Source organism: Primulina eburnea, chromosome 2, assembly GCF_022965805.1.
Source record: "Primulina eburnea isolate SZY01 chromosome 2, ASM2296580v1, whole genome shotgun sequence".
In the NCBI taxonomy this organism is placed as follows: domain Eukaryota; kingdom Viridiplantae; phylum Streptophyta; class Magnoliopsida; order Lamiales; family Gesneriaceae; genus Primulina; species Primulina eburnea.
The window spans coordinates 6352145-6378683 of record NC_133102.1 but is presented as its reverse complement, the minus strand read 5'-3'; the positions used below and the strand labels follow the sequence as shown (position 1 = coordinate 6378683).

The 26539-nt window shown below is 36.4% G+C and overlaps 2 protein-coding genes across 2 annotated transcripts; both read left to right on the top strand.

Annotated features, from left to right (window-relative positions):
• Positions 1-2179: 2179 nt before the first annotated feature.
• LOC140824531 (short-chain dehydrogenase TIC 32 A, chloroplastic) lies at positions 2180-5906 on the top strand. Its single transcript, XM_073186112.1, has 8 exons — positions 2180-2429; positions 3165-3396; positions 3940-4019; positions 4306-4459; positions 4707-4785; positions 4954-5041; positions 5140-5186; positions 5490-5906. Exons 1-8 carry the CDS (start codon positions 2216-2218, stop codon positions 5688-5690), a joined length of 1095 nt encoding a protein of 364 aa, XP_073042213.1. The 5' UTR covers positions 2180-2215; the 3' UTR covers positions 5691-5906.
• Positions 5907-7671: 1765 nt separating this feature from the next.
• On the top strand, positions 7672-16374 carry LOC140822799 (DExH-box ATP-dependent RNA helicase DExH12-like). Its single transcript, XM_073183692.1, has 4 exons — positions 7672-7823; positions 8037-11044; positions 12540-12929; positions 13046-16374. The coding sequence occupies exons 2-4, from the start codon at positions 8072-8074 to the stop codon at positions 16223-16225; spliced, it is 6543 nt and encodes a 2180-aa protein (XP_073039793.1). The 5' UTR covers positions 7672-7823; positions 8037-8071; the 3' UTR covers positions 16226-16374.
• The last annotated feature ends 10165 nt before the right edge of the window (positions 16375-26539 follow it).

The window sequence follows — 26539 nt, the reverse complement described above, 5'->3', positions numbered from 1 at the left end:
GCACAAAAAGTCATAGCCCATTTAAATTGTTTTTTTTACAGATATTAATATAATTTTTTTAAAAATATTTGCAGAAAATTATAATTTATTTTTCCCGAAAATCTACGTATAATGGTTGGAGAGTTAAATATAGAAACTGGTCATATTACAATAATCAATAACACTAGATTCCATTTTATCATATCCAACTTTTTTGCTCAAGAACATAATAGGTATTTTTTCAAACTTTATGCACTTGAAGATGTTATTTTCTTAAAAAAAAAATTAGTTAATCAAAGTTATTTTACAAATTTCTCCGAATATAATTTATTGTTACCGTAAACGCGACGACGTCCGACCATGCATGAAATTTTATTGCCTTTAATTCCCTCTAAATTTATTGTGGGGTGCAAATGAAAAAATTCTTTGAAAATATATACTCCAACGTAAAATTTTCTCCTCGATCATTCATAATTTTTAGGTCAGTGCATTTCGATTTTATTAATAGCTTAAATCAGTCAATTCTCTCGTCACTGTGTGTGTGTTTTTTTTAATAAAAAAAATTAACTATGTCCTTTGTACGTATTTCAATACATAGAAAATAGTTATTTTTAAAAACAAAACACACAGTAAGTCTTTTAAAGATAATTTTCTTGATTTTATATTCATAATAAAACTTATATTATCTGTAATTATATTGTAAAGAGGCTCTCTAGATTAACACACACGTGTGAGATATGAGTGCGAATGCCACTCCCCTAGCTTTTTTACCATATCATTTTTGTCAATTTAGAGACATTTTCATTAACCACTCGAGTGAAAGTGGAATTAAAGGTTACAAATTAAGGTCATAAATTATAATGTCGCACATCTTTTCCACCATATTTGGCTTTCAAATCACTGAAAGTTGAGATAAATAAATATAATATTTGACCATAAAACAACCAATAAAGGATCATTATTTGTGTTAAGTTCAAAGTTATAATTATTCGTTAGACTATGAGGATTATATTGATCAGTTATAATAACATTTAAAACAATAAAAATTTCAATCTAAAAATAAATAGTAAAATCTATTCATCTACATTTTCTTGAAATTGCATTAATTTATTTTACAATCTCTTTCAGAGGATAAAACGCAAAACGTCCATCTTAGCTTTTTTTTTTGGGGACCCCTATATCATATCTATATTCCAATAAAACAAAATTAGCCCCTAGTTTATTATCTATATATATATATATATATATATATATAAAAAAAAACAATATTTTTCATGGGTCGAGTCGGATAAGAGATTCGTCTCACAAAATTGATCTATCTCATAAGAGTTTTTATGACATATGATACTTTTCATAAATCAGATTTGGTTGAAAACCCGTCTCACAAAATTGACTTGTGAGTCGGTCTCACTGGAGTTTTTGTGTAACAAATCAGCCATACAAGAAGGGGAGAATGGAAGATACGTCAATTGCATTCTACATATACTTATGTATGTTTAAGACGAAAGATTAATTAATTACCATTCCACAAAAAAGCATAATATTTTTGAAAAAAATTAATAAATGTTCCCTGAAACATTAATCTTAGCCCACCATTAGAAGAAAGACACCAAATAAAAGGAGACAAGAATAATTAGCATTATCAAAAATACCATATATAAATAGTGAATTTTAACAATTACAAGCTCAAAAATCATCGGATAGTCAATGGACCACCTAACTTTGGTGGCATCGACAAATCAAACCACCCCATGCCTTGTAATTTTGCGGATCACAATTATTCCTGCCGAAACCAAAGAATAGTGTAATGTGGCTCACACAAAACATAACTACACACAAAACAAAAGGGCTCGATTTATCCTAGACACACACCACTTAATTTATGTGTCATAATATAACATACTATAACTAGTTCTTTTCTTGTGTGTCAGTTATGCCTATATTTATTTTTTGCATGTCAAGTATATGTATTTTCGCGACACGAGAAATATAGGCGTTAGTAGGTTGATCATGTGTCGCGTGTATTTGTATTAAACTTGTTTTGTGGTTTTAGTTTAGGTCCTTTTTTTTGTGTTTTTAGGAAATTTTTTGTAGTTTGATGGGGTGATTTTGTTAAAAAAGAAGAAGGAAAACATCAAATTCTGTAAAAGAATAAGTATTATAAATATACTGCCAAAAAATGAGACCGGAAAGTGGTGTGACGTGTGGTAGGCGTGCATGGGAAGTACCTAAAGTGATGTGTAGTGTGTATTTAATGTTTTCCACTATAGTCACAATAATCTTGAACTGTAAGGTTCTATTTTTGGCTCCTATGATGAAGGAAACACTGAGGTATTTGGCAGGAATCGCTGGCCCTAGCGGATATGGTTCGAAAACAACTGCCGAGGAAATCGCGAGAGATTGCTGTGGTTCAATGCCTGCTGATTCTCAACTCACTGCAATTGTCACCGGTACTCAGTACTCTTCAATTATATGTCTCATGTTTACACACTTTTTTTTAAAAAAAAGAAACCAATTTCAAGAAAAAAAAAGAGGATATTTGTTGATGTTTTGCAAGATTTTTTTGTTGGTTTTCATGTATGTTGAGCAAGTATTTGTTGGCTTAATTGGGAAGAAACATTGAACTATTAATTTCAAGATTTTTGGAAGCTTTTTTTTTTTCTCCCTAAAAAGACAATTTTGTTTCTGTTCTTGGATTAATGATCCACTCCATTCTTTTCAGGATCTTGCTCTAGTTAAAAGTACAAAACGAATTCAAATTAACCATATTATCTTCTCTACCTCAAACTCAGAAGCCCAGAAACAGACATTTTTCCGCAGAGTTTTTATTTTATTTTGCATTAAAAAGATTCATCTTTCTGCATATAAGTTAATCCCTTTGGACCAATTTAAGTTTTTAAATTCCTTCATCCAATGAATAAAGCATGCTTGCATTTTAAAATGGGCATGCACTTTCCGTGATTCTAATTAAATTGCACCAAGATCACAGACTTTTGTCTCTACTTAGAAACAGTACTTACTCCATTATAGTAAACCATTTCTTTCCAGACATATGTGAGGACTACCAATCATTTCGTGATCTTATAATATAAATAAATACAAAATTCAACCGCACGTATTTATTAATAATTCTATACTAGTCATGTAATTTTAATGAATCTCTTTTTTATATGGTTAATTATAAGGTGCGACATCCGGTATCGGTGCTGAAACGGCAAGAGTGCTGGCCAAAAAGGGTGTGAAAATAATAATTCCGGCAAGGAATTTGAGGAAGGCGGAAATTGTGAAGGAAAATATAAGGAAAGAAAATCCGGAAAGTGAAGTAACAATAATGGAGATAGACTTGAGCTCATTTTCTTCCATCCAGACATTTTGTTCCGATTTCTTATCTTCAAGATCACCACTCCATATCCTCATGTATGTATGTATCTATCATTATTTCGTTTTTGGCCTTTTCTTTGTATTTTTTCCTGGCTATACTTTTATATTTGTCTCTTCCAAAACGTCACCGGACCGCATAGCACGATCACTTTCATTTTTCGTCTTTTCATTACTCCACATTTTCATTTATAATCATCGTGTTATCCGTCGATTCACAGTTTTAATTAATTATATATTTTTTTTCTATGTTAATTTTTTTTATTGGTATTAACATGACAACGAACATGTCAACAATGTCTATCGTCACGTCGTCATCTTGTCCGACAACACATCATTACTCTCATGGAAGATAACTAAAATCAATTGGTGGACAAAGACAGTACATGAGCAAAAATAAAAATAAGACATATATAAATTTTAAGACAAAAATATAATTTTCTCGTTGATTTATATCGAAAGACAATATAGAACTTATACAGCAGTTAAAGAAAATTTATATATATATATATATTTATGATTGGGACAAATAGAGAAAGAAGGGTGGCCATGTATATTGCATCTGATGGTATAACTGTGCAGAAACAATGCTGGCAAATATTCACACAAATTGGAGTTTTCTGAGGACAAATTTGAGCTGACTTTCGCGACAAATTACCTAGGTACCTATATTTTTATATACCAGGTTTTATTTTTTCCCTCTCATTCTCTTTACTATTATCAGTCATGAATCATCAAGACTGTCGAAGACATGACACAGATGGACAATTTTTCTTACTTTGCTTCCATTCATTTAGGGATAATGTTTTTCGAAATCAAAATTGAATTCTTCGTATAGTGGGGCTTCTTTTTATGTTTTCGGTAGCTTCAAAATAATATATATATATATATATATATATTAGTTGAATGATTTATTTGTCTGATTGATTTCTTTTTTGTTTTTGGAAGGTCATTTTGTGTTAACGGAGATGCTACTCGGAAAAATGGTGGAGACGGCATCGGAAACCGGGATTCAAGGGAGAATAGTGAATGTTACCTCAGTAATTCACAGCTGGGTTAAAACTAGTGATTTTTGCTTCACCGAATTGCTTAATCCTAAGAGGTAATCATGCTCTAATTCTCATCTTCAAACATTAATGAAGCCTAAATACGATATGTTGTGTAACTTGTAAACCAAAATATCAAAAAGACAAATATATATGACCAAAAAATATAATTTTCTCACGAAAATATTCAGTTTACTTGATTTATATATATCCAAAAATATAATTTTCACTCGAAAATATTCAATTTACTTTATGTAGATTTTATACACATGTATAAAGCGGCTGAAAATGATATTACTGCAGTTATAATGGCACTCTCGCTTACGCTCAATCAAAGCTGGCCAACATATTACATGCCAAGGAATTAGCAAGGCAGCTTAAGGTACATTAATCTTTATGAAATTATTACAACTTTTTTTAAAGAATGGAGATTTGAAGATCACGTACAATTGTGGATGAGATTTCATTTTTATTAAGGCCATAAATTGAATGCCATGCTTGATTATAATACAATGTACTGGAATGAATATACGTATGAATTTAATAACAGGCGAGGCACGCAAACGTGACAATCAATGCAGTGCATCCAGGAATTGTGAAGACTGAGATTGTCAGAGATTACAGAGGATTTTTCACAGGCATGCATGCTTCTCTTTATCCTTTTGGTGGATCTTGCATGTTTTGCCTTTTTGCATGCATGTAAGCAATTTTTACTTTTTTTACAAAAAAATTTCAGATTCTCTTTATTTTATGGCATCCAAGTTGCTGAAATCAATATCACAGGTTTGTCCGCTCACCTTTGTCTTTCTCCCTTTGGATCGATAGCCATTTTTAACCACAATATAATATTTTATCGCACTTCAAGAAAACTTCACCTGTAATTTTGTCCAATATTACTCGAAAATCGAGTGTTCAGAATAAAACATCAAGTAAAATTTAGTATGTTCTGCATCAGCACTACATCGTGTATATATTCTAAAAACACCTGATAAAAATAAAAAACAAAAAAAAACAAAACTAGTATGTGATTCGTTTGATAGTAGAAAAAGATGTAGCTTAAATCATGTACATTAATTCAAAATGCAGGGAGCAGCAACAACGTGCTACGTTGCATTAAGCCCACATATAGCTTGCCTCAGCGGCCGGTACTTTGTGGACTGTAACGAGAGTCGTTGCTCGGACTTGGCAAACGACGAAATCGAAGCTCGGAAGCTATGGAACCAAACCCGGGCTTTGATACAAAGGCGGTTGCTTCAACCACCTGTGGAAGCCTCCGTCACAAATTGAAGCAACGTAGTTTTAGCAATATATGTACATAGTACTGCAATGTGTATGTATATATATCCTACGCAGTACGCACGCGAGAGGGCGATGATCACACGAGTAGTTTACATTTAGCCTTAGATGAATACAAAAACTATGAAGAATAAGATATCCTCAGAGCACAATAAATGAGCTATATACGTTAAGAATAGCTGAGAATATAAGCTTTGGGATGAATAAGCAAAGCTATATAGTTAAGAACGGCCAACATATAATGTAATGTACAAGGCTTTAACTGATAATTGCTTATGCAACTATATATTAGGAGAATATATTCACCGGACAAAACATTTAAATTTCTAACCTTCAATTCCGACTGTCGCGATTAGTATTAAAAAACGACATTTGTTTGTTAAAAATACATAATGCAACCTGTTTATAGGATTGATCATTTGACGTTTAATCAAAAGTTATAGCTGCTGGTAATGATGTTTATAACTCAAATATTTTAAAATGCATAGTAGTTCATACGTCATGGTTCGATCGCTCTACCTTATAATATGGTTAATTATTGCACCTCAACAATCTCTCTCATAATAATCGTACTATTTGTAATCAATGAGAATCGAACTAATGATCTTGTCTCTTATACTAATTGTAGGATCGAGCGCTTGCTGCTTTATCAAAATTTATAGCTGGTTGTAATGATGTAAATCAAATCTTTTAAACCATATAACAGTTCAATCGTCATGTTCGATCACTAATGGGCAATATTGCACTTCAACACTGTTACATTATGTTATTAACAAACGAGGATCATTTTTTTAGATAAATGTGGAGAGAAGATCGTTGTTCGAAATTTCCGACACAATTGACCTATGAAGCCACAAGACCAAGTGCAAAATAAGCTCCTTGCTAGCAAACCCATTTCGTTTATACGTTCACTGATTCGGTGAATGAAGCATCAAGCCTTTAACCAAGCCACTGCCTATGAGTTGTTGGCTCTCAAAACTTTTGTCGCTCCGTCCTCGCAGGGACCAAATGGGTATTAAATGTGTGGAATTGGGATAGCTTTCGGACTAATAGGTTTCATGTTACGTCGATTCGAGCTTGCTGGAGCTGTTCAATTACGAACTTATAATGCAATCGCATTCTCTAGTCCAATTGCTGTGGGTATGACGCCATGTTTGGGCCTGCTCATTTCCCTTTTAAGCAGGCTCATCGAAGAAAATCAAATTGGGCTTTCAATATTTAAAGTCTAGTGGAACCTTATGAAAAAGGCCCAAGTTCATTGGGCTATATTTTGCAATAAAAAATCATGGCCCTTGTTCATTTTTCAAAATTTTAAATTGAGTAGATAATACTAAAATCTCTTGCCCATGATCGAGATTTTTTATTCACATGGGAAAAAAATCTATATTTAAAAACATAATTTATGATTCAATTAACTACTTAGATCATAATCCGTAATCCAAACGAATAAACTTTTAATTTTAACAATAGTGTGCATTTATTTTATTTTTTGTTAACGGAAAAAACTTATTACACTAACAGATATTTATATTACAAATTACCACTCTATTAAAAAATTAACAAAAATTTATTTAATTGGTCAAAGATTTATATAGCATTCCATACTTACTCTTTTATAACATAAATTGTTACAACTTGACCAAAATACTTTGGGTGTAATTTTTAATGTTTTCATAATTATTTTTTAGAAGTTTTAATAATTATTTAATTAAATATTTTTTTTAAATATTTGAAAAACTTGATTTCAAATTTCTACCAAATTTGAATTCATTTTAATTAATTTTATTCGTGTTTTATGAAAACTTTTTGAGGATATTTTTCATTTTTGTTATATTATATATACCCCTACAAAGTTGAAAGGAAATAATGTCATTTTTAAAATTAATTAGATCTTTTGTAATAGTAGAGAAGCTCAAGGAGGTCAATGTAATTACCTAATTATATGACTATATTGTATTATATGAGACTAAAACGAGAGTTTGGAAACGTAGGGCGTCGAAGGGACGAAAGGCGGTTTACGGCTCAACCTTTGCCTATCTACTCTTTGTCTGGATCAGTACGTAGATTGGTCCGACTTTAAATTCCTCTGCGGTTGTTATTCGAGAACGAATTCCGAGTGATCTGGTGAGTTTTTTTTTCCTCCCGTTATGTTTCGAATTTGGTTTATTTGTTGAAGTCACCACATTAGATTGTTAGGGATGAGAGTTTTGGTCTTTAACTAGTGCCTTATTTGATTCTTATCCGCTGTTTAAGTACGTGAAATGCTATTCACTTTTAATTTTGTTACTATTAGGGTTTTAAGGACTGATTGAGGCTTGTTTACTTCTTGCTATCTAGGGTATACTGTTTTTTCTTGCTGTTGACTGAAGAAGATGGCACATCAGGGTGGTGGTGGTGGTGGTGGTGGTGGTGGTGCTGAGGCGCACGCCAGGTTCAAGCAATATGAGTATCGAGCCAACTCAAGCCTTGTACTCACTACTGACTCTCGCCCTCGTGACACCCATGAGCCTACTGGGGAGCCAGAAACTCTCTGGGGGAAGATTGATCCGAAATCATTCGGTGACCGAGCTTACAGGGATAAACCCCCTGAGGTAGAGGAGAAGCTTAATAAGTCCAAGAAGAAAAAAGATCGGGAGCCTGCTTTTGATGCTGCTACTCAGCCGAGGAGTAAGAGGAGGCGACTTCAAGAGGAGAGTGTTCTCACTTCCTCTGATGAAGGCGTTTACCAGCCCAAGACTAAGGAGACAAGGGCTGCTTACGAAGCCATGCTTAGTGTTATTCAGCAGCAGTTGGGTGGCCAGCCTTTGAATATTGTCAGTGGTGCTGCAGATGAGATCTTAGCAGTTCTTAAGAGTGATAATGTCAAGAATCCTGACAAGAAAAAGGAGATCGAGAAGTTGTTGAACCCTATACCAAACCATACTTTTGATCAGCTAGTGTCCTACGGGAGGCTCATTACTGATTACCAGGATGGCGGAGATGCTGGTGATGCTGCTGTTAATGGTGACAATGGCCTCGACGACGATGTTGGTGTTGCTGTTGAGTTTGAGGAAAATGAAGAGGAAGAGGAAGAGAGTGATCTTGATATGGTACCTGAGGATGAAGAGGAGGATGATGATATCACGGAAGTGGATGGTTCTGGTGCCATGCAGATGGGTGGTGGCATTGATGACGATGACAAGCTGGAAGCAAATGAGGGACTGAACTTAAACGTTCAGGATATTGATGCTTATTGGCTTCAACGAAATATCTCACAGGCTTATGGCCAGCAGATTGATCCGCAGCAAAGCCAGAATCTTGCTGAAGAGGTTCTTAAGATTCTAGCTGAAGGTGATGACCGTGAAGTTGAGACCAAGCTGTTGGTGCATCTGCAATTTGATAAATTTAGTCTCATCAAATATTTATTGAGGAACCGATTGAAAATTGTATGGTGTACTCGCTTGGCAAGGGCTGAAGATCAAGACAAAAGAAAGGAGATAGAAGAGGAAATGATGGGGCTGGGGCCGGATCACATTTCAATCCTGGATCAGTTGCATGCCACCAGGGCAACTGCAAAAGAGAGGCAGAAGAACATGGAGAAAAGCATTAGGGAGGAGGCCCGTAGGCTGAAGGATGAATCTGGTGGCGATGGTGAGCGCCAGCGTCATAAGCTTGTTGATAGAGATGCTGATGGTGATTGGTTGAAGGGGCAGCGGCAATTACTTGATCTTGAAAGCCTTGCCTTTAATCAAGGTGGGCTGTTGATGGCCAATAAGAAGTGTGAGCTTCCAGGGGGTTCTTGTAGATATCATAGAAAGGGGTACGACGAAGTTCATGTTCCAGCTTTAAAGCCAATGCCATTGGCTGCAGGTGAAGAACTTGTGCAGATCTCTAAGATGCCAGACTGGGCACAGCCAGCCTTCAAAGGAATGACCCATTTGAACAGGATCCAGAGTAAAGTTTACGATACTGCACTATTCTCTGCAGAAAATATCTTGCTATGTGCTCCCACTGGGGCTGGCAAAACAAATGTTGCTATGCTCACCATACTTAAACAGATTGCATTACATATGAATGATGATGGATCCATTGATCATAGCAATTATAAAATTGTCTATGTTGCACCGATGAAGGCACTGGTTGCCGAGGTTGTTGGAAATCTTTCCAATCGACTAGAGCATTATGGTGTCAAGGTTAAAGAACTGAGTGGAGACCAGTCATTGAGTCGCCAGCAAATTGAAGAAACTCAGATTATAGTGACAACCCCTGAGAAGTGGGATATCATTACTAGAAAATCCGGTGATCGCACTTATACACAGCTTGTGAAGCTTCTCATTATCGATGAGATTCATCTTCTGCACGACAATAGAGGTCCTGTCCTAGAAAGTATCATTGCGAGAACTGTGCGGCAAGTTGAAACGACCAAGGAGCACATTCGTTTGGTCGGGCTATCAGCTACACTTCCAAATTTTGAAGATGTTGCTGTATTTTTGCGTGTCAACTTAAAGAAGGGTCTATTCCATTTTGATAATAGCTACAGGCCGGTGCCTCTGGCTCAACAGTATATTGGAATCACAGTAAAGAAGCCACTGCAGAGATTCCAGTTGATGAATGATGTGTGTTATGATAAAGTGATCGATGTTGCAGGAAAGCATCAAGTGCTCATCTTTGTGCACTCAAGGAAGGAGACTGCTAAAACTGCTCGTGCTATTCGTGATGCAGCCCTTGCTAAGGACACTGTTGGTAAATTCTTGAAAGAAGACAGTGCAAGCCGTGAAATTCTTCAGTCTCACACGGAGCTGGTGAAGAGCAGTGATCTCAAGGACCTATTGCCATATGGTTTTGCAATTCATCATGCAGGGATGGTTAGAGCTGATCGTCAGATTGTTGAGGAACTTTTTGGAGATGGACATGTACAAGTCTTGGTTTCAACTGCGACTCTAGCCTGGGGTGTCAATTTACCTGCTCATACCGTGATTATTAAAGGCACTCAAATCTACAATCCTGAGAAAGGAGCATGGACAGAATTAAGCCCTCTAGATGTCATGCAGATGCTTGGTCGAGCTGGAAGACCTCAATACGATTCGTATGGTGAAGGAATAATTATAACTGGCCATAGTGAACTTAAGTACTATCTGTCTTTGATGAATCAGCAGCTTCCTATTGAAAGCCAATTCATATCTAAATTGGCTGATCAATTGAATGCCGAAATTGTCCTGGGAACTGTGCAGAATGCCAGAGAAGCTTGCAAATGGCTCTTGTACACTTACCTTTTTGTACGGATGGTACGGAATCCAACATTATATGGTTTGGCACCCGATATTCTCACTAGAGATCGAGATTTGGAGGAAAGAAGAGCTGATCTGGTAAAACATATTATCCCCATGCTCGTTTTTGTATTGTTTTGTTGTTCTTTCTTAAATTTTTCGTAGTTTACTTCCACTTGTTTCTACGGTGATGGTTTTTATTTGTTGCTTATATGAGAGCACAGGATATGCATGCAGGTGTTACCAATAGTAAAACTCTTGTGGTTTTCTTGCTTGTGTGTGAATTGCTGGTTACATGTATGCCAATGTAAATTAGGTTGACTGATGGGGGTTCAACAAAAAAAAGTAATCAAAAAAGGCGCCGGAGGCTGCAAACTCAATTCCTTTAAAAGGCTATAGGCCAGCCTAACATAAAAAGGAAGAATCGTGACTCTTGGATTTGTTAAAGTAGTGAACTAAATTCAGTAGTAGAACTGTTGAATGGGAGAAGAAAAAACAGAGCTAAAAGGGTCTATTAGGTGAAGTATTTTAATTTTTTTTAGTCATTACGGAAGCTGGAGGAGGTGATTCATGTATTTTCACTTAGGTAAACCGGCATTTTCATTTATATATGTACAGAATTGCTGGCAGTCGAGGTTAAGGATAAACTACTTCTCGTAAAAGAAGCAGATAGCTAAAAGGGGTCTATTATGTATAGAATTTTTAATAATTTCTTGTTTTACAACTAGTAAGGAAGCCAGACGAGATGAATCCTTTATTTTCACTTAGGTCAATTGTGACACTGGGCATTTCATTTCATTTACTCATGCAGAGAATTGCTCAGTCAAGGTTAATGCTGACTACTGCTTGTAGATGCGCATAATTATTGCATCTGCTATTTGTTGTTGTCACATCAACAGGTCGTTTGCAACCTTTTGAGCACACTTTCTTCTGTCTCCTTGGGTAGGTGAAGTCGGGCAATTTTGCGAATTGTCCTTATAACAGGCATTTGAGCATAATAATGACTGGCTGAAAGATAGGAATAAGATGGATACTATTATGAAATTGTTGTCTTTCTTCTTTTTTAAGAACTGAAACTGCATCAAATAACGTAAGTGCTTGCAATTTTAATTTTAGTATTGTGTTCTCCCTAAAGTCATTCATTTTAGAATTCTGTTCTCCCTAAAGTCATAAACTGAATGCAAATAAATTGCACTCTTGAGTTTATAATTTACCAGAGTTTTGCAGATCCAAAAATTGAGCTACCCAAGTAACCCAACTGTATCCTCAATCCATGAACGGCCTTTGATCTGCTAACCCCTTCCACAATGTATTTTGAGTTGGCTCAACATCTCTGGAGGTGGCAGTTTATTGCATACCTATGCAGGGACCTACTTTCTCTACCAAAGAAAGTAGACTGAATGATCAGATGTATAGGAAGAAAGTAGAAAGATCAGGGTTCTCTCCCATTCTGTCTGATTGCTTAATGTTTCTTGTTCAATTTACGTTTGGATTAATTTTATATAAAAGATGTTTTGCTTTATTGAATGTAGTTTTAACCGACTTTGATGCATTATTTCATCTATTGAGTGAGTCTTTATTTTCTCTGTTTCAGATTCATTCAGCAGCTACAATATTGGACAAGAATAATCTGGTGAAGTATGATAGAAAGAGTGGATATTTCCAGGTCACTGACTTGGGTCGAATTGCCAGTTATTACTATATAACTCATGGAACAATATCCACGTATAATGAACATTTGAAGCCAACAATGGGTGATATTGAACTTTGTCGTCTATTTTCTCTCAGTGAAGAGTTCAAATATGTAACTGTGAGACAAGATGAGAAGATGGAACTAGCTAAGCTTTTAGACCGAGTCCCTATTCCAATCAAAGAGAGTCTTGAGGAGCCTAGTGCCAAGATCAATGTTCTGCTTCAAGCGTATATTTCGCAGCTGAAGCTCGAAGGGTTGTCATTAACCTCCGACATGGTTTTTATTACTCAGGTTTCAAAGCCGCATTCGCACCTATTTGAGTTTTCTGATTGGTCATGAGTCAATGTCATTATAGTTAAATTGCAACTTTGCTCTTGTTTTCTGATTTTTACTCTTTTCTTTTGCAGAGTGCTGGACGTCTAATGCGAGCACTGTTTGAGATAGTTCTGAAAAGGGGATGGTCTCAGTTGACTGAGAAGGCTTTAAAATTGTGCAAAATGGTAGGCAAGAGGATGTGGAGCGTCCAGACACCACTTCGTCAGTTTCATGGTATTCCGAATGAAATTTTAATGAAGTTGGAAAAGAAAGATCTGTCTTGGGCAAGGTACTATGATCTCTCTTCACAGGAGATTGGAGAACTTATTCGTTTTCCTAAGATGGGAAGAACACTTCATAAGTTTATTCATCAGTTTCCGAAGCTTAATCTTGCAGCACAAGTTCAACCAATCACTCGCTCTATATTGAGGGTGGAACTAACCATTACGCCCGACTTCCAATGGGATGACAAAGTCCATGGGTATGTGGAGCCCTTTTGGGTCATTGTCGAGGATAATGATGGCGAGTATATTCTTCACCACGAATATTTCATGTTGAAGAAACAGTATATCGATGAAGATCACACTCTGAATTTCACAGTTCCCATTTATGAACCACTACCTCCTCAGTACTTCATCAATGTTGTGTCAGATAGATGGTTGGGATCGCAGACTGTTCTGCCTGTTTCATTTAGGCACCTTATTTTGCCTGAAAAATATCCTCCCCCAACAGAATTACTGGATTTGCAACCCCTTCCTGTGACAGCATTGAGAAACCCAGCTTATGAAGCCCTCTATCAACAATTCAAGCATTTCAATCCTGTCCAGACCCAGGTTTTCACAATCTTGTATAATTCAGATGATAATGTGTTGGTTGCTGCTCCTACTGGTAGCGGGAAGACCATATGTGCTGAATTTGCTGTTCTAAGGAATCATCAGAAAGGATCTGATAGTGTCATGCGCGCTGTCTATATTGCTCCTCTTGAAGCTCTTGCGAAGGAACGTTATCATGATTGGAAGAAGTTTGAAGAGGGCCTTGGAATGAAGGTCGTTGAGTTAACTGGTGAAACTGCAACTGACTTGAAACTCCTGGAGAAAGGTAATTTAATTATCAGCACTCCTGAGAAATGGGATGCTTTATCTCGCCGATGGAAACAACGGAAATATGTTCAGCAGGTTAGCCTCTTTATTATTGATGAACTCCATTTGATCGGAGGTCAAGGTGGCCCTGTCTTGGAGATTATAGTCTCGAGAATGAGATATATTGCTAGTCAGGTGGAGAACAAAATTCGTATTGTGGCGTTGTCAACATCTCTTGCAAATACCAAGGATTTGGGAGAATGGATTGGTGCTTCCTCTCACGGTCTTTTCAATTTTCCTCCTGGTGTGAGGCCCGTGCCTCTGGAAATTCACATCCAGGGTATTGACATTGCTAATTTTGAAGCAAGGATGCAAGCTATGACTAAGCCTACATACACTGCAGTTGTACAGCATGCTAAGAATGGAAAACCTGCAATTGTATTTGTTCCTACCAGGAAGCATGCCCGTCTCACTGCTGTGGATCTCATGACATATTCTGACGTGGACAGTGAGGAAAAATCAGCCTTCTTATTGAAATCTTTTGAAGAGCTGGAGCCTTTTGTTAGCAGGATTAGGGAACCTACATTGAGGGAGACAGTTCGGTTTGGTGTAGGCTATTTGCATGAGGGGATAACCGGCACAGACCGAGATATAGTGAAGACACTGTTTGAAACAGGATGGATTCAAGTCTGTGTGATGAGCAGTTCAATGTGTTGGGGACTCTCTTTGTCTGCACATCTGGTGGTGGTTATGGGAACTCAGTATTATGATGGCAGGGAGAGTGCTCACTCAGATTACCCAGTCACTGATTTATTGCAGATGATGGGTCGTGCCAGTCGACCTCTTGTGGATAACTCTGGAAAATGTGTCATTCTTTGTCATGCTCCGCGTAAAGAATACTACAAGAAATTCTTGTATGAAGCCTTTCCCGTGGAAAGCCATTTGCATCATTATTTGCATGATAATCTGAACGCAGAGGTTGTGGTTGGAGTGATTCAAAACAAACAAGATGCTGTGGACTACATCACTTGGACATTTATGTACAGAAGGCTGGCTCAGAATCCAAACTATTATAATCTTCAGGGTGTTAGTCACAGGCACCTGTCAGATCATCTCTCCGAACTTGTGGAAAGCACACTCAGTGATCTAGAAGCAAGTAAATGCGTTGCCGTTGAGGATGAATTTTTGTTGTCACCATTGAATCTTGGCATGATTGCTTCTTATTATTACATCAGTTATACTACAATTGAGCGCTTTAGTTCGTCTCTGTCTTCCAAAACAAAGTTGAAGGGTCTACTGGAGATATTAGCTTCAGCTTCAGAATATGAACAACTTCCGATACGGCCTGGTGAGGAAGAAGTGATAAGGAAGCTAATCAATCACCAACGATTCTCCTTTGAAAGCCCAAAATTCACAGATCCACATGTGAAGGCCAATGCTCTGCTGCAAGCTCACTTCTCTAGGCAAATGATTGTTGGAAATATGGCGGCTGACCAGCAAGAGGTCCTAATTTATGCTTCTAGGCTACTTCAAGCCATGGTTGATGTTATTTCCAGCAGTGGATGGCTTAGCCTGGCCCTCCTGACCATGGAAGTAAGTCAGATGGTGACACAGGGAATGTGGGAGCGTGATTCGATGCTCCTCCAACTTCCCCATTTCACGAAGGAATTAGCAAAGAGGTGTCAGGAAAATCCCGGGAGGAGTATCGAGACCGTCTTTGATCTGGTGGAAATGGAGGACGAAGACAGGCGAGAACTCCTGCAGATGTCAGACTCGCGGTTGATGGATATTGCAAGGTTCTGCAACCGTTTCCCAAACATTGATTTGACCTATGAGGTGCTGGATAGTGATAATATAGGAGCTGGAGAAGACATTAGTGTTCACGTAAGTCTTGAGAGAGATCTTGAAGGACGGACAGAGGTTGGACCTGTAGATTCCCCTAGATATCCTAAAGCAAAAGAAGAAGGATGGTGGCTGGTTGTTGGTGATACTAAAACTAATCAGCTGCTTGCTATTAAAAGAGTTGCTCTCCAAAGGAAGTCCAGGGTCAAACTAGATTTTACTGCTCCTACAGAAGCTGGGAAGAAAACATACGCACTCTATTTTATGTGTGATTCTTATTTGGGCTGTGATCAAGAGTATAGCTTCACGATTGATGTTAAGGAAGCAGGTGCTATGGAAGATGACAGTTAGAGAGAATAGTTTTACTGTTTATTGCAAACAGTTTTTGAATCATTGGACTTCTCCTTGCATATTCGTTTTGTTTGTAGTCTGTGGATGAACTTCATATTGTTTATGTTCGGTAATATGTTTTAACCATCTTTTTAATCGAGTATTTTTTCACCATGATGTATAAACTTTTGACAGAAATGGTGGGTTTGCCATTTGAAACTATACTCTATTCCCACTTTACTCTGCTGCCAAAAGGTATCCAAAGTTTGACTCATTTTCCAAAGGGAACGCAATCTTTTGGCACGACATTGACCTTGAGCTTAAAAAGGGTTTGGGCATAGTTCAAATGTCAATCACTGGTGAAACTATGAAGTTTTTGATTATTTCACAAGTCTTGGATGCAATAGTGTATGTATATATATTATATATAGCCATCTAAAGAGAGAAACCAGCCCTAGCCCGCGTGCATGCTACATGCTCAAAGGGACACAAATTGAACTCTTTCTCAAACTTCTTTTCGTACCCAAGATTTCAACTACTGCTTAGAGTCTTTAATTAAATTTATTTGTGTAATTTATAAATTCGTGACTTTTAGGAGTTAATATGCTGTGAGATCTCATTTTATAAATTAGTCGTTAAGATTGTGGATGTACTTTGATCTTTAAAATTATATTAGGATGATTCAATATTTTTAAAACAACTTATTTTTCAATCCTATAAGCAATCTCATACCTTTAATTTGTTACCAAAGAAATATTGAAACGTAGAAGCTCTCTAAAAATAACATAAATTATTTTAAAACTTATAATTTATCTCAAACACCCTCTTAAATTTTAATGTTAGTATTTGTAAAGTTGTTAGATCCTGGAAAAACTAACAGACAGAATATTTACTTGACTGTTTGGTATAGTCATGTTGTGATGTTAAAAAAAAAGTAACTTTGAGTAGAAAAATTGTTACTTTATTGTTGTTGAAAAGAACATATTTTATTATTAAAAAAAACAGATTTTAATAAATAATGATGTCTCGAAAAGAATGGATGGTGTGAAAAGTATACATATGTGCAAGATATAATAGTAAGGTTAGGATGTTCATCAGAGATATTATAAGTTGATGAAATAGGTTTATTCGTGACCAATTAATCATATGTTTTATTCTCTGTCGATATTTTTTGGACAAATATGTTACACAAGTCATAAAGCTTGTTTAGTGTGGTTTAACTGGTTGATGTGATTTCATGACTATTACGTTCAGTTCGAAAGTTTATCCAGTGTCGCATCTATGAGTAACGACTACGGCTTCTTGTTGCAAAAAAAAATAGCAACGCATGGGCGAAATGGCCAAATAATGCCATATATTTTTTTTAAAAAAAGTGTAATTCATACAAAAAAAATTTTTGCCTTTCAATAAAAATGGTATCCGTATTTCCTTAGGTTTTGTGAAATGAGGTGGTCTTATTTGGACATATTTTGAAAATATTCGTAAAATGCCTTCCAACAATCAGATATTTTTTTAAAAAAATATTTCATACTCCATCACCATGATGATTGATTCTTCAACAATAACAAAAGGCATACGATAGTGTTAATGAAAAATTACCAGAAAATCCACTACAAAAACCTTCATATCCTAAAAACTAAAAAACAAAAGGTTTTCTCTGAAAATTCACCCCAACCAAATTTTCTTGTAATAATAGATCCGTACAAAAAGTTACTGGAAAAATAGATTCCTTGAAAAAAACGTGGTGCAAATTATTTGCATTATGTAAAGATGGAGTTTTAAAGTGCATTTGTAACAAGAAATGATATATATATTTTTAAAAAACTTAGATTTTTATTGTAGGACCGAACGCTTACCGCTTACCAAAAGCTATAGCTAGTAGTGATGGTACAACTCAAATCTTTTAAAACGCACGACAACTCAAGCACCACGATTCGATCGCTCTACCAAACAGAGACAATTATTGCACCCAACAATCTCCCTCCCAACAATTGCACTCCTTGCAATCAACAGGAATGGAACCCGGTGACCTTGGATTTGATACCAATTATAGGACCGAGCGCTTGTTGCTTTACCAAAAGCTATAACTAGTGGTAAATGTGAAACTCAAATCTTTTAAACCGCACAACAGCTCACGCACCACGATTCGATCGCTCTACCAAACATGGACAATTATTACACTCAACATATATTTTTCTTAAAAATATTTGTACACATTCTTGCACATCATCCAAATTTATCTCGGTCAAATCCAATTGTTTTTCCAAGACTACCGTGTCTCATTTAGTTAATCGTCGGATTGCAAAATAAATTTTCATAGAAAAAGTTATTATCAACTTACAAATTTTAAGTTGATTATTTAAACTAAAACCCATTTTTTTTATAAATTATTATTTGTGTGTGTGTTATATAAAAAATGGACCTATATATAAAAGGAAAAAACTTGTGTGAGACGGTTTCACGGGTCATATTTATGAGACGGATCTCTTATTTGGGTCACCCATTAAAAAGTATTACTTTTTGAGTAGGTCTCATGTGAGACCGTCTCACGGATCTCAATCGGTGAGACGGGTCAACCCTACTCATATTCACAATAAAAAGTAGCATAAAAAGTAATATTTTTTCATGGATTATCCAAATAAAGATCCGTCTCACAAAATACGACCCGTGAGACCGTCTCACATAAGTTTTTGCCTTACTTTTTATGCTAACAGTATTAGTTTCTATTGTGAAAATGGGTAGCGTTGACCCGTCTCACAGATTATGATCCGTGAGACGGTCTCACATGAGACCCACTCTATATAAAAATATGTTTTTCAAATTTAAAGATATACATCATTTGATAATGTTACATTAACTTTTTAAAATTTAAATAATAAACTAAATGCAATTGATTAAATAACTACTTTGATATAAATTCACTTGATTTAATGTAAACTATTATGTTAAATTCTTGATACAAACCTATCCTTTAATTGATTTTTGTTAGATATGAATTTTATTGTGGCGATGGTAACTAAAACCAGTAGACCAGCAGATCAGAACAACTAGATAGTTTATCAGTAGTTGCTGCTCTAGTAAAACTAAACCAGTAGAAAGAGGGCTAACTATACAAACCAGTAGAGAACACTTTCTAACGTTGCTACCTTAATTGTTACCGTTAAGATGTTCCTAGTACCAGCATTAATTGCAGCATTAAATACTATACGGAGTCATTTAATGCATATTACCCAATTGAGTATAAAACAAGACTGATTGTTTTATAGCTTTTCTGCAGGAACCTATTTCGGTAATAAAGCTGATTGTATCAGTTATCTGAAGACTTCTCTGTTTATGAACGTTGAACTCAGTCGATTATATATACTTGGATCAAATCCTTGTTCGACACGACACTTCGCATAATATCATTTTTCAAGGAACAAAGCTACTCTCTTATCAGAAAAATATCATTCATTCTTGAGCGTTGTCAAGTTCAACACAAAGAAAAGTAGCACACGCTTCATAGCTTATATCTGATCTTGTTAAAGATCATCTTGTGCTACTAATTCTTACACTCTTCACAATCTTTACTACATCAATATTTTATCAGAAGAGTCTGTAATCTGAAAAGAGTCTTTTCAGAACTTTGTGTTCCACATTTGTGTAAAGTTGAGAAACTAAGAGTTTCAGTAGGCTGAGGTGTAAGTCCTTCTGAAGTGGGTGTGTACAAGTGTTGTACTGTAATATCCAAAGTCTTTTAGTTATACCTTCTGGAAACAGAAGAAGGGGAGACGTAGAAGAGTTTATCTTCGAACTTCCATAAACAACTGCTGTCTACTGCTTTATTGTTTTTCAACTACTTCATCAGATTATTTCCGCACATTCTACTGTAATCAGGTGAAAGTTTTCTCACAAGACCAACTACTATCCTTAACAGGATTCTAGTACTTCATCCTCACGAAAAACGAGTAGAGTTTATTCACCGCCCCTCTAAACTCAACTTCGATCCTCAACAATTGGTATCAGAGCAGGTTATTCTTGTTTGTGAAAAACTACAACAAATGACACACTTCAGCAAGATTCCTATGTTCTCTAAGGAAGATTTTGACGACTGGAAGATAAGAATGCAAGCTCATATTGCAGCACAAGATGATGACATGTGGTACGTCATCACAGATGGTCCACTGAAAATCTTAAAGCCTAACACAGCTGTTGCTGTTACTGACGGTGCACCACAGATGGTCGAAAAATCAAGAAGTGAATGGACCAGTGAAGATAAGAAAAAAGCCAATCTTGATAATGTGGCGAAGGATATATTGTATAAAACTCTTGACAAGAACACTTTCAGCAAGATAAAAATGTGTTCTACTGCAAAGGATATTTGGGAAAAGCTCATCCAGATATGTGAAAGAAATGAGCAAACAAAAGAAAATAAACTGTCTGTAGCAATGCAGAAGTTTGAAAATCTGAAAATGAGATCTGGTGAAACTCTAAATGAGTTTGATGAAAGATTCAGTAGCTTGGTCAATGAGCTAACTGCTCTGAGTAAAGAGCATAGCAACAGAGAAATAGCCCTCAAGGTGATGAGAGCCTTACCCAGAGAATGGGATGTTAAAACAATGGCTATGAGAGTATCCAAAGATCTAAACAAATTGGAACTGCACGACTTATTTGCAGATCTAAAGGCCTATGAATTCGAATTGGAAGTAAGAAGTGGAGAAGAGCCTTCAAACTTACCCACCAAGGCCCTTGCTGCTACTGCTACTACTTTTACTACTACTGCCTCTACCTCTTCTACTGCTGCTGCAGTTGTACCTCAGGCTTTACCGGCTATGATCATTGATAATGCTATGGAGAAGACTGCTGAACAAATCAGTAGTGATGCTATGTCCTTATTTGTAAAGAAATTCTCCAGGTTCATGAAGAAGAACCATCGAACCTATCAGGGTCCCAATCGCAACTTCAAGAAAGATTCACCATCCGGTGATATGGGATGCTTCAACTGTGGAAAGATAGGTCACTTCATTGCTGATTGTCCCAAACCAAAGAAGGATGATCAAAAGAGAAAGGATTACAAGAGAAATGACAAAAAGTCCAGAAGAGATCGAAAAGCGATGATTGCCGAAGAAAGCAAATCTAAATGGGCGGACTCTAGTTCTGAGTCATCTGACTCAGAAAGTCATTCCAGTGACAGTGATGCAGAAGAAGTCAAATGTCTAATGGCAGACAATGACTCAACCTCGACATCTGAAGAGGTATTTGATTTTGACTCTAGTGAATTTACACGAAATGACTTGATTGATGCACTGCATGAAATGGTAAAAGAGTATTCTAGACTTTCTCAATCGTTTGAAGAAGTTAAAATTGAAAATCAGAACTTAAAGAGTCAGAACAGTAAGTTAACTTGCTTGCAAGTAGACAGCTGCAATGATTTACAAGTTGAGATGAGTAAATTAATAACTGAGAATGAAAGAGCCAAAGCAGATTACCAGAAGGTGCTTTCTGAAAACCAGAAGTTGTCGCTACTGGTAAATGCTTGGAACAAGTCTTCTGTTTCATTAGAAAAGATGCAAGAGTTACAAAAACAGTCAGGAGATAGAAGTGGTCTCGGTTTTTGTAATAATGAAAGCACTTCTGAAACAAATACTAAGCCAACACTGGATATGTGCAAAGCGAAATACATTCACTTTGTGAAATCCAGTGTGGTACAAGAACCAGAAGTACCTACTGCTTCAGTGGAAAGGAATGTAAATCTGACGAACAGAAGAATGCACTATGGTCTGGGTTACGTTAAACCTAAGGAAAAAGTTGACCAGAGTTCTAGATTCAGAAAAGAATTCAACTCTGGAAGACAACATCCCATGAAGGTTAAGAACTACCAGTACTACAACTCTAAACCTGTTCAGAAGAGATACAGACTGGAAAACAGAAACAGAAGGGAAGAACAACATTTTGGTATGCATGCTGTTAGAAATAACATACCCTCTGTTGCACACACATCTTTGGATACCCGAAGTACAAAGTTACCAAGAATTGTACAAATGTGGGTTCCCAAAGGACTGATAAGGCTTGGACCCAAATAGATTTGGGTACCAGTTACTAAAATTTGTGTTTGCAGGAACAGAAGAAGGAAACAGAAGTCAGTAACTCTACATGGTATCTGGACAGTGGTTGTTCCAGACATATGACTGGACAAAGAAACTTACTATCTGAAATAGTGAGCTGTACTGGACCAAAGATTACTTTTGGAGATAACTCAAAAGGTAAAACCATGGGTAAGGGTAAGATTATCCATGGTAATATAATTATTAATGATGTGTTGTTAGTTGACAATCTTTATTACAATCTTATCAGTATTAGTCAACTATGCGATAATGGGTATTCTGCGGCTTTTCAAAAGCATTCTTGCATAGTTAGAGATTCTGCTGGAACTACTGTGTTAACAGGAAAGAGAGAAGGCAATACTTACAGAGTCTCTTGGAACTCAAATCATGTCAACACTCCTACATGCTTAGTTGATTCTCTTAGCAATAAACACTGGCTATGGCACAAGAAACTGAATCATCTGAATTTCAAGTCAATCAATTATCTTAAGAAGCAGAATATAGTCGATGGATTACCTGACTTTAATTTTGTTAAAAATCACGTTTGTTCTGCTTGTCAGCTTGGGAAACAGATAAGATCCAGCTTCAAGACTAAAGATAGCAAATCAACTTCAAGATGTCTGGAACTACTGCATATGGATTTATTTGGTCCTATCCCCATCATGAGCTTAGGGGGAATGAAATATACTCTTGTTGTAATTGATGATTTTTCCAGATTCACTTGGGTAATATTTCTCGCAGGAAAAGATCAAACCGGCTGTCTCCTGATCAAGCTTCTGAAAAGGATTCAAAATGAAAAATCTACTACCATTATTAAAATCAGAAGTGACAGGGGCACTGAGTTCACTAACAAGTATCTTGAGCTATATTTGAATGAGCAGGGGATTCATCATGAATATTCAGCTGCCAGAACTCCTCAACAAAACGGAGTAGCTGAGAGGAGAAATAGAACTCTAAAAGAAGCAGCTAGAACAATGCTAGCAGATGCAGATATTTCTCAACGCTTCTGGGCTGAAGCAATCAATACTGCTTGTTACACGCAAAACAGATCAATGGTCAACAAAAGACACAACCAGACTCCGTATGAAATATGGAAAGGGAAGAAGCCCAATGTATCTTATTTTCATGTGTTTGGTTGCAAATGCTTTGTACTGAATAATGGAAAAAATCATTTGACTGCATTTGATTCTAAATCAGATGCTGGAATATTTCTTGGCTACTCTGCTGTAAGCAGAGCCTTTAGAATCTTCAACAATAGAACTCTTAATGTTGAAGAATCAATTCATGTTGTCTTCGATGAAGACAGCAGTGGTGAAATTTCTAACACATCTGATTTAAGTAACAGGTTAGACATGATTCACTTGGAAATTGACAGTGAAGATGATGTAGAAGCTAATGCCAATGATCTTCAAAATCCAGAACCAGATATTCCAATAGTGGAACCAGAAGTTCAGACGTAGGATCAACCAATACCAGCAGAAGATGTTCAAGAACCTACTACTGGTTCTGTGGAAGACAATCTTAACATACCAAATCAAGAAGATGTTCATTCCAATCCATTTATCTGGAGAAAATCTCATCCTCCATCATTGGTTATTGGTAATCCAGCAGCGCCGTTGAGAACCAGAAGACAAATGCTTAATGAATATATGCATGCTGCTTTTATATCTCAGGATGAACCAAAGAAGATTGAAGAAGCTCTTCTGGATCCTAGTTGGATTGAAGCCATGCAAGAAGAACTGAATCAATTCAAACGTAATGATGTTTGGTTTCTAGTACCTAGACCATCTCATCAAGTGGTCATTGGAACTCGATGGGTATTTAGAAACAAACTCAATGAAGAAGGCACAGTGGTGAGAAATAAAGCTAGATTGGTAGCTCAAGGCTTCAGACAAGAAGAAGGCATAGACTTTGATGAGACTTACGCACCAGTAGCAAGGCTCGAAGCAATCAGAATATTCTTAGCCTTTGCTGCTTTCAAGAACTTTAAAGTATATCAGATGGATGTGAAAAGTGCTTTTCTAAATGGTCTCTTACAAGAAGAAGTTTATGTCGAACAACCTCCAGGTTTTATCGATCATTTCTCTCCACATCATGTATTTAAATTACACAAAGCATTATATGGTCTAAAATAGGCACCTAGAGCTTGGTATGACACTTTATCACAATTTCTTATTGATCATGATTTTACCATCGGAGCAGTGGATAAAACTTTATTTACTTTAGTTAAGAATAAGCACACTCTCTTAGTACAGATCTATGTTGATGACATTATTTTTGGGTCAACTAACCCCAAATTATGTGCAAAGTTTGGAAAATTGATGCAGGATAAATTCGAAATGAGCATGATGGGAGAATTAACATTCTTCCTAGGATTGCAAATAAAGCAATCAGAAACAGGAATCTTTATAAATCAAGCCAAATACACCAAGGAGCTTCTGAAAAAGTTTGGAATGGAAGCATGCTCTGCTGCTTCTACTCCAATGAGCTCATCTATTAAGCTTGACAAAGATGAAAGTGGTATTCCATTAGAGGTAACTCAGTATCGAGGTCTTATTGGCTCCTTATTATATTTAACTGCCAGTAGACCAGATATCATGTTTGCTGTTTGCATTTGTGCTCGATTTCAATCTAACCCCAAACAATCTCATTATATTGCTGCTAAGCGTATTTTGAAGTACTTGAAAGGAACTCAAAACGTCGGTTTATGGTATCCCATTGATTCATCGTTAAATCTTATTGGATATTCAGATGCCGATTATGCAGGTTGCAAACTAGACCGAAAAAGCACAAGTGGATTTTGTCAATTTCTTGGAGATAGGTTGATATCCTGGTTTAGCAAGAAACAGACGTCCATAGCCACATCTACTGCAGAAGCAGAATATCTGGCTGCTGGAAGCTGCTGCTCTCAGATACTGTGGATTCAACAACAATTAAGAGATTATGGAATTCAAGCCTCCGAATCACCTATATTCTGTGACAATACCAGTGCAATTGCAATCACACAAAATCCAGTACTTCATTCCAGAACGAAGCACATAGACATCAGACATCAATTTATTAGAGATCATGTGCAGAAGAAGAACATTCGTCTGGAATATGTTTCTACTGATCAACAAACAACAGATATCTTCACGAAACCCTTACCAGAAAATAAGTTTTCTTACTTTCGTAATTCTCTTGGTTTAATAGATTTAACTTAGTCATCCTCTGTAATTTTAGTTTAACTTTTTTAGTATTTAATTGATTATTTTTTTAACAGTAAGTTTTTGCAGATAAGCAGGAGAGTAAAGTCAGATGAGCAAAACTGGAATTTTATTAGAAACCATTTCAGTACTTTACACAATGCGTAAATGAAAAACAGTAGATCTTCTTTGCTATTTAACCAGTAGCGTTACATGTAGTGCTTGTCTTCTAATAGAGGAACTTTCTGACATTTGCTTGCAAAGTACTTCAACAGAAAAAAGACGGTCTTCTTCGAAAGAGAAAGGCCTAGAAAGAATCTAGCAAGCTTAGGTCTTGCCAGCACTAATGTAATTTTTAGATGCCACACAAGGCATCAGAGAGGATTTCATCATCATCAATCCTCCAGCACTCTCTTATCGCATTAGAATGCTTCTGGAAGAAATGGATGCAATATTTGGAACTCAACCATAGCAAAAGATTTGCATAACTGTGGAAACTACAACTCAAGGAGAGTATTTCAAGGATCTTTTCGACATCGTTGAAACCTTCAAACCTCTCTCTGAACAATTTTGCCTCATCTCCTGAATCTAGCTCTAACTCTCTTTTTATTTGTATTCTCATTGTTTTTCTTACTTACTTTCGATCAAGATTTGCAGGTATTTATAAGGGGAACAAAGACTCCTGTGAATCACACGATTGTAACTGTTCATCTTCAACGGCTCAGATTGAGAGATGGCCAAGAGTCACTTGTCACAATTGTGACTACTTATTAATTGCATTTACCGAGGGGGAACAATATCTTAGTCAGACGGAGAGTTTGATGTCTTTTCAGAAAATAGATAGGATATTTGTCTTCTCGATAAAACTACTTGTCTGCTGGTTTTGACAGAGTGCTCATTTACTTCAGGACTCTGAAACTTCCAGTAGACGTTATCATAAAATGACAAATCCTTTTCTGATTTCCTTTAGTAACCGCCTGGACAGCCCGCTCTTTTTCAAATTTTCAAAATCATTCGTCTTTCTGACAATTTCTGCAAAATCTTTTCAAACACTCAACCTAGAACAT